At 37.3% G+C, this 9640-nt stretch overlaps 1 protein-coding gene across 1 annotated transcript in view; it reads left to right on the forward strand.

Moving 5' to 3' along the window:
• The first annotated feature begins 2718 nt into the window (after positions 1 to 2718).
• Positions 2719 to 9640, forward strand: part of LOC105824054 (DNA repair-scaffolding protein-like) — a 126300-nt gene continuing 119378 nt past the window's right edge. The window contains exons 1-3 of the mRNA XM_012661388.1: positions 2719 to 2736; positions 5842 to 5997; positions 9499 to 9565. Coding sequence (XP_012516842.1) covers positions 2719 to 2736; positions 5842 to 5997; positions 9499 to 9565 — 241 coding nt within the window. The remainder of the gene's footprint in view (positions 2737 to 5841; positions 5998 to 9498; positions 9566 to 9640) is intronic.

The raw sequence follows: 9640 nt of genomic DNA on the forward strand, positions 1-9640 counted from the left end.
CTGAATTTATTTATTAGCTCTAATAGTTTTTTGGTAAGATTCATTGGAGTTTTCTATATGTAAGATCATGCCATCTGCAAGTAGAGGTTACTTCTTCCTTTAGAATTTGGATGCCTTTGTTTTTTTCTCTTGCCTAATTGCTCTGGCTAGAACTTCCAGTCCAGCACAAGGTTTGATTGAAGTGACAAAAATGGGCAAACTTGTTCTTATCCTAGGGGGAAAACATTCAGAAAAGCCCTTTGTCATGTTAAAGAAGCTCCCTTGTATTCCTAGTTAAATGTTTTTATCATGAGAGAATGTTGGATTTTTTTTTAGTGCTTTTTCTGCATCAATAGGTTATCTCTATTTTTTCCCCCTTTGTTCTACTATGTGATGTGTTACACTGATTGATTTTGATGTACTGAACCACCTGTATGTGCCTAAGATAACTCCCACTTGATCACATTATATAATCCTTTTAATGTGTTGCTGGATTTGGTTTACTGGTATTTTTGTTGATGATTTTTATATCTATTTTCATGAAGGATATTGGTTTGTAGTTTTGTTGTGATATGTTTGTATGGCTTTAGTATGCTTGTCTCAGAGAGGGGAAGTGTTACTTCCTTGCATTTTTGGGAAGAGTTTGAGAATGCTTGGTGTTAATTCTTTAAATGTTTGGTGGAATTCACTGTTGAAGTCATGTGGTCCTGCACCATTGTTTGTTGGGAAGTTTTTGATTATTGATTTAATCACTTGTCATTGGTGTCTTCAATTTTTCTATTTCTTTTTGAATCAGTTTTGGTTGTTTCTGTGTTTCCAGGAATTTGTCCATTTCATCTAGGTTCTTTAATTTTTGTTGTTCAGTTGTTCATAGTATTCTGTTGTCTTTTTTATTTCTGTAAGTTTTGTAGTAATGTCCCCACTTCTGTTTCCAATTTTAGTAATTTAAATCTTCTATTTTATTTACTAGTCTAATTAAAAGTTTTTAAATTTTGTGGATCTTTTCAAAGAACCAACTTTGTTGATTCTCTCTATTTTCTATTTCATTTACCTCTGTTCTAATCTTTATTTCTTTTTTGTTACAGCCTTCGATTTAGCTTGACTTCTCCCCAGTTTCTTAATGTGTAGGGTTAGATTATTGATTTAGGACCTTTCTTCTTTTTAAATTTCGGCGTTTGCATCTATAAATTTTTTTGTGAGCACTGCATCTCATAGATTTTGGTATTTCATGTTTTTATAATATTTTCATTTTTCTGAGAAAGTATTTTCTAATTTGCCTTATAATTTATTTCTCATTTTTCTTTGACCCTCTGATTATTTAAATTGTATTGTTTAATTTCCACTTATTTGTCATTTGTTCCTTTCTCATTTTGTTGTTGATTTCTATTTTTTTTTTTTTTTGAGACATAGTCTAGGTGTAGAGTGCAGTGGCATCATCATAGCTTACTGCAACCTCAAACTCCTAGGCTCAAGCGATCCTCCTGCCTCACCCTCTTGAGTAGCTGGGACTACAGGCATGTGCCACTACGCCTGGCTAATTTTTTTCTATTTTCAGTTGCCTGGCTAATTTTTTCTATTTTTAGTAGAGAAGGGGTTTTGCTCTTGCTCAAGCTGGTCTCAAACTCCTGACCTCAAGCAATCCTCCCTCCTCGGCCTCCCAGAGTGCTAGGATTATAGGCGTGGGCCACCATGTCTGGCCCATTTCTAGTTTCATTCCACTGTGGTCAAAGAAGATACTTTGTATGATTTTGTACCTTTAAAATTTATTGCGACTTTTTTATGGTACATAATCTCTCTTGGAGAGTGTTTCATGTACACCTGAGAAAAATGTGTATTGTGCTGTTATTGGATGGAGTGTTCTATATATACCTGTAAAGTTTAGTCAGTTTATAGTGTGTTCAAGCCCTCTATTTCCTTATTAATTTTCTATCTAGTTCTATTAAAGGTAGGATATTTAAGAATCCAACTATTATTGTAGAATTGTCAAGGTCTCCCTTCAATTCTTTTAGTTTTTCTTTAATGTGTTCTGAGGTTATGTTGTCATGTATGTATATGTTTATAATTGTTATATCTTCTTGATGGAGTGACACTTTTATCAACATAATATGTCCTTCTTTGCCTCTAGTAACAGTGTTTGTCTTAAAGTCTATTTTGTCTGATATTAGTATAGCTACCCACCTCTCTTTTGTTATTACTTGCATGGATTATCTTTTTCTGTCCTTTCACTTTTTTGTGTTCTTGGACCTAAGTTGAATCTTTTGTAGACAGTTTATAGTTGGATCATGCTCTTTTAATCCATTCCGCCAATCTTTTAAATCAAGAGTTTAATCCATTTACATTTAAATATTGTTAAGGAAGGACTTCTGCCATTTTAATATTTGTTTTCTGTATATCTTATACCTATTTTGTTTCTTAATTTCTTTATTACTGCCTTCTTTTGTGAAAATCTGTTTTTCTGTAGTGTACTGTTTTGATTCCTTTCTTGTTTCTCTTTTTTTCTTTTTTAGTTTTTTTTTTCTTTGTTGATACCCTGGGTTTTACAACTGACTGAGCTTTTTATAACAATCTAGTATGACTCATCATCTCTTCTTACTCAGGTTTCTCCATAGGGTGTGGGACAAGGCTGCTGGCTACTTGGAGGTTACATCCCTGACCAAGTTGGGAAGAAGGAAATCTTCCCCAGTAGCCCCAGTTAGAAAAGTCCTAGAGAGGGCCTCTGACTGACCCAGCTTGGGTTCCATGGCATCCCTGGATCAGGTGAGGCTGATGTGCTGTGAATGACTGTGGCTTCAGCTGCCTAAAACTGTGGTGATGAGGGTATGTTTTGTCACTAGAAAAGAAGGGTAGATGGGTGAGGAGGCTGGGTAATCAGTGAAGCTGCTACTGTCAGGACCTACTCTGGCTGAGTAAACACTGTGCAGAGAGCAATCTACACAATTTCCATAAAGTATAAAGAGAGCTATAGTGCAGGTATTGTTTATTACAATAAATGGATAAAACAGGAGTTAGGTGTGCTGAATTTCTCCTTAGACTGTATTTACTGTCTGATTTACTTTAGATATCATTACCATCTTTGAACCAACTTTAAATTTTGTGACAGGTATGGTTAGAGTCAAGTAATTTACATATTCATTTAACAGTTATTTAATGAGTGCTCAGTGCCTAGGGAGTGCTATGTACTGAGGGGATGGGATGAATTAGGCACATGACTCCCCTGCCATTGAGGAAGAGACACAGGAGTAGAAAAGGCTGGAAATAGGATGGCCTCACAGAAGGAAGGAAGGCAACGGAGGCATTGAAGGGTATTTATGGAGGAAGTGAGCATTGATCTGTAGCAAATTTAGAGAGACAGGAGAGTAGAGAGGTGATTCTCAGCAAAGACAGTGCTATGGATGCAGGTGTTGGGATGGAAATACTTGGGCACTGTTGGCAGGGGCCACTGTAGAGTAGACCAGAGCAGCTGGGGGAGGGAAGGCAGAAAAGTGAGGGTGAAGGTTAAGTTATCTGTACTTGGGCTCTGGCCCTCATGTTAAGATGAAGTCATACTGCATTAGAGTGGCCCTAAATCCAGTGACATGGAGAATGCCATGTAACAATGGAGGTAGAGATTAGAGATGCAGGTACAAGCCAAGGAATGCCAAAGATTGCTAGGAAGCTTGAAAGAGGCAAAAAAAATTATTCCCTGGCTCTTAAAGAGGAAGCATGGCCCTGCCAACACCTTGAGTTTAGACTTCTAGCCTCTGGACCTGTGAGAGAATAAATTTCTACTGTTTTAAGCCAACTGCGAGTTTGTGGTAATTTGTTATGGCAGCTCCAGGAAACTAATACAACCTTTTATTTCAGTTCACCAATTTATTATTTGCATCTCTCTCTCTCTCTACCCCTTTTTTCTCTCCCTCTCTCTATGCATGCACACGTGTGTGTAACTTTTTCATGTACTATTTTAGAGCAATCAGGAGACATAGTACACCTTTACCTCTAAATATTTAATTATTTCCTAGAATAAAGACATTCTCTTATATAAGCATAGTATAATTATTTTTAAAAGGAAATTTAAAATTGATATAATACTGTTGCCATTACGACAGTTCATATTCAAATTCTATCAATTGCCCAATAGTGTCCTATTTTCCTTGATCTAGGAGCCAATCCAGGATCATTTGTTTTATTTACTTTTCATGCCTCTTTGGTCTTCTGCTAATCTGGAACAGTTCCTTATACTTTGTCTTTCTTGACCTTGTCATTTATTTTTTTTTGGAGACAGATTGTTACTCTGTTGCCTGGGCTAGAGTGCAGTGGCATCAGTGTAGCTCACAGCAACCTCAAACTCCTGGGCTCAAGCATCCTCCTGCCTCAGCCTTCCGAGTAGCTGGGACTACAGGTGCACATCACCACCCTCAGCTAATTTTGTTTTTCTATTTTTAGTAGAGATGGGGTCTCGTTCTTGCCCTTGCTCAAGCTGGTCTTCAACCCCTGAGCTCAAGTGATCCTCCCGCTTCGGCCTCCCAGAGTGCTAGGATTATAGGCATGAGCCACCGCACCCGGCCTCAAGGGATTGTTAAAAAATATTTACTAGGATGTTTCTTGGTTTTGATTGCCTCTAGGTTCATATTCTTAGGTATGTGGTGTGCTGTTGCAATGTGTAGATTTTTCTCTCTTTTTTTTTAATTTCAGGAAAGTTTTCCGGAATTGTAGTTTTTAACAAGCGGCCCATTGCTTTGGTTTTCTTCTTCAGGAATTCCTGCAATCTGTGTTGGATTCCAGCAGAGACTTGATCAGACTCTATTTCTCTTGAATCCTTTTTCTCTTTCTTCATGGGAGGAGGGTGGCAGAACTTTAAAATTTCTTCCTTTTACCTTCTATTTAATAAGATAGTAAGTAAAATATTTGTATTCTTAAGATATTATCTGTGATCTGTTTGTTCTTGGATTCTGTCTGATTTAGTCCTTTTTTCTTCAAATGATTTTTTGATTTTATTCTACTTCTTTCTTAAGTTTGTCACCTCATTTCTAAGTTTTTATAACTCTGAATATTTTGTCTTATTTTGAAATAGTAGTTTACCATTTTATCTGTTTTGTGTGTCTTTGGTGTGCTTTCTTTGTATGTTGGGATGTTATTCCACTCATTTTTTCCCCCAATAATAACTGTATGGGATTTGGCTTTGATATTCTTCTGTTGCTTATTTTTATGTCATAGTTTTTCTGAAATGTGAGGAGGAGGCTGGATTTTGGATAGTTCTTCTACCTTGTATTGTTTTCATGTAGTTGGCAAAAATATGGCCACTTATTTATTTGTTGTATAGATGCTTCCTAGCTCTGGTCCATCTGGACCTTTTCTTTGTCTGTCACCCTGTGTTGCTGAGTGTGTTCCACTCCCAGCACTTTATCCTCATGTGGGGCCCTGTCCAGAAGAGAGTCCTGGCTGACATGTTTCAGGTGTCCCAGTTTGCTCCCACCCCTTTGCATCTTCTCAGGGTTAGAGCTCTTGCGCTCCCGAGCTCTAGGTACCCATCTCAGATGGATCGCCTTCTCCACTTCCCACGGAGCACTGCTGTCTAGTGCCTCCTTTACCCTCTTGCTTCTCTCCGCTTCTTGCTCTCAGATACTGATACCATGCAGGAATTTGGAGGGGTGGTGGTTTGTCCTCACCCATTTGTATTTTAGAGTTTGGTGATTAATGTGGCGTCTATGGGTTTTTGGTTTTGTTATCTAGTTGCTCTATCTTTATGTGAAGATTCAGAGATGTTCAAATACTCTGCTTACTACTGCCATTCCTAGGTTTCCGAATTGTTAACTGTCAACTTAATGTATATTTAATAAGGTTGATTTTGTTTTGTTTTTTCTTTAAAAATCTTCTCCATAGAGAAAAAGGAATTGGGATATAGAGTACCCATCCTTTCCAGGAGAGAAGCCACTGCAGCTCAGAAGAGCAGGTCTCAGGACAGCAGGGGCAGCTGCCTCCCTCTCTAAAGCATGGCTCAGGTGTGGAGAAGGATTTCAGGACACTTCTGGAACTCCGGTAAGATAGCTGTAAAGTTGTTTTCTCTGAATGCTGAAGAGTAAATCCTAAAATTCCTGAGTGTTCACGCCATTGTAATTACATTTCTTTGGAATTCCCTTCCTTATTTTCTTTCAGGACACTGTAATTGGTGCATTCCTTTTTTTTTCTCCTCATTCTTTGAATTCTTTTAATAATTGTGACAAGTTACTATTCACCTCTTTATGACATGCAGAAAACCTTTCTACTTCTTTGTTTGTAAGTGAAGGATATGTACCAAGAATATTCTCAGAAGGTGAAACCATTGAGCATACCATTCTTCACAAGAAGTGTGTTTATGAAATGTTTATCCAAGCCTGCTTTGGAGATATTGAGGGTTTAAACCACTTCATTAAAGCAAATATCACAATAAAGTGAGTCACACAAATTTTGTGGTTTCCCAGTACATAGAAAAGTTATATTTACACTATACTATAGTCTATTAAATGTGCAATAATATTATGTATAAAAACTGTACATACCTTAATTAAAAAATACTTTATTGCTAAAAAATGCTAACAATCATCTGAGATTTCAGAGAGTTGTAATCTTTTTGCTGGGGGAAGGTTTTGCCTTGATTCTGATGACTGCTGACTGATCAAGGTAGTGATTGCTTAAAGTTTGGGTGGCTGTGGCAATTTCTTAAAATAAGGTAATAATGAAGTTTGCTGCGTAGATTGACTCTTCCTTTTAGGAAAGGTTTCTCTGTAGAATGCGATGTTGTTCGATAGCATTTTACCCACAGTAGAACTTCTTTCAAAACTGGACTCAATCCTCTGAAACCCTGCCACTGCTTTATCAACTATGTTTATGGAATATTCTAAATTCTTTGTTGTCATTTCAGTAATGTGCACAGCATCTTCACCAGGAGTAGATTCTATAATATTTCAAGAAACTACTTCCTTTGCTCATCCATAAGAAGCAACTACTCACCATTCAAGTTTCGTTTTGAGGTTGCAGCAATCCATTCACATCTTCACGCTCCATTTCTAATTCAAATTCTCTTGCTATTTCCACCACATCTTCAGTTACTTCCTCCACTGAAGTCTTAAACCCTTCAAAGTCATCCATGAGAGTTAGAATCAACTTCTAAATTCTTGTTAATGTTTACATTTTGATCTCCTCTCAAGAATCCTGAGTGTTCTGAGTGACATCTAGAATGGTGAATCCTTTCCAGAGATTTTGTTTTCTTTCTTTTTTTCTGTTTTCGTTTTTTTGTTTTAAGAGACAGGGTCTTCCTCTATTGATTGCCCTGGGATAAAGTGGCATGATCATAGCTCACTACTGCCTTTAATCCCTGGGATCAAGCAATCCTACCTCAGCTTCCTGAGTAGCTAGGATTACAGGCATATGCCACCATGCCTGGCTAATTTTTTAATTTTTTGTAGTGATAAGTTCTTGCTGTGTTGCCTAGACTGGTCTCGAACTCCTGGCTTCCTCCTGCCTTGGCATTTCAAAGTGCTGGGATTACAGATGTGAGCCACCATGCCCGACCTCCAGAAGATTTTAAATTTACTTTGCCCAAATCCATCAGAGGAATCACTATCTATGGCACTGACAGCATTACAAAATGTATTTCTTAAATAATAACAGTTGAAGGTCAAAATCATGCCTTGATTTATGGACTACAGAATGGATGTTGTGTTAGCAGGCATGAACACAACCTTAATCTCCTGGTACTTCTCCATCAGAGCTCTTGGATGACCAGGTGCATTGTCAGTGGCAAGTAATTTGAAAAGAATTCTTTTTTCTGAGCAGCGAGTGTCGACATTGGGAGCTTAAAGTAGTCAGTAAACCATGCTATAAACAGATATGCTGTCATCCAGGTTTTGTTGTTCCATTTATAGAGCACAGGCAGAGTAGATTTATCATAATTCTGAAGGACCCTAGGATTTTCAGAATGGTGAATGAGGATTGCCTTCAATTTAAAGTCACCAGCTGTAATAACCTCTAACAAGAGAGTTACCCTGTCCTTTGAAGCCAGACATTGACTTTTCCTCTCTAGCTATGAAAGGCTTGGATGGCATCTTCTTACAGTAGAAGACTGTTTTATCTACATTGAAAATTTGCTGTTTAATGTAGCCACCTTCATCATGATCTTAGCTAAATCTTCTGGATAACTTGCTGCAGCTTCTGTTACATCAGCCCTTGCTGCTTCACCTTGCACTTCTATGTTGTAGAGGCCTTTTTTCCTTAAACCTCCTGAACTGAGCTCTGCTAGCTTCAGACTGTCCTGCAACTTCCTCACCTCTCTCAGCCTTTATAGAGTTGAGATTTAGGGCCTCGTTCTGGATCAGACTTTGGCTTAATGGAATGTTGTGGCTGATTCATTCTATCCAGTCTGGTAAAACTTTCTCCCTATCAGCAATAAGGGTATTTCACTTATTTATCATTCATGTGTTTACTGGAGTAGCACTTTTAATTTCCTTAAGAACTCCCCAGCTACCCCACAAAAAGAAAAGGAAAAGAAAACAAAACAAACAAAAAAACTTTTCCTTTGTATTTACAACTTGGCTAACTGTTTAGAGCAAGAGGCTTAACTTTTAGCCTGTCTTGGCTTTTGACATGCCTTCCTCATGAAGCTTAATCTTTTCTAGCTTTTGATTTAAGGTGAGAAATGTGTGACTATTCATTTTTCTTGAGCACTTAGAGACCATTGTAGGGTTATTAATTGGCCTAATTTCAATATTGTTGTATCTCAGGGAATAGAGAGGCCCGAGGAGGGGAGATGGGGAAACAGCTGGTCAGTGGAACAGTCAGAACACAGACAACATTTGCTGATTAAATTTGCTGTCTTATGTTGGTGTGGTTAGTGGCACCCCAAATCAGTTACAATAGTAACATCAAAGGTCAGTGATCACAGATAAAATAATAATGATAAAGTTTGAAATAGTGGGCGAATTACCAAAATGTGACACAGAGACATAAGGTGAGTGCATGCTGTTGGAAAAATGGCTCCTATAGACTTGCTTGACACAAGGTTACCACTAACCTTTAATTTGTGAAAAACACTGTATGTACAAAGCACAATAAAGCAGAGCACAATGAAATGAGGTATGCCTGTATGTTCAGAATCTTTTGGCAATGAAATATTCTAGTTAATTTTTTGTGTGTGTGGTAACTTACACTATAGAGGATTGGAAGAATGCTGTTGTGAACTCCAAAGATAATTTAGATACAGGTAGTAATGAGGACCTCATAGGTGGTCAGAGTTGCGTATATGAACAGGTATTGACATTGAATGTTAATGGAAAACATTTTGATCAGTCAGATCTTTGTTTAGACTCTGGAAACATATAAAAATAAATTTATAAGTATGTAAGGAGTGTGTACTTCAGGAATACTGAAATTGGTGAATATAAGTAAAGGAAATCAAGAGAGGAATATGTTGAGGATATAGTTTAATATTTTTAATATTTTACAAAATATGGTTGGTTTTTAGCATTTGTTATAGGAATTACATTATTATCATTTTCCCTGCAGTCATTAACAACTGAAAAGAAGACTGTTACAGAAAAGCATCTTGAATTATCCCCTAGACCCAAGAAAGGTAATACTATTTTGTTGGTGTCTTAAGAGAGAAAGTATAAGGCTAATGTATCCCCATGTGATTTTTTTTTTTTTT

Source organism: Propithecus coquereli, unplaced genomic scaffold (genome assembly GCF_000956105.1).
Source record: "Propithecus coquereli isolate 6110/MARCELLA unplaced genomic scaffold, Pcoq_1.0 Scaffold71, whole genome shotgun sequence".
NCBI classification, from domain to species: Eukaryota; Metazoa; Chordata; class Mammalia; order Primates; family Indriidae; genus Propithecus; species Propithecus coquereli.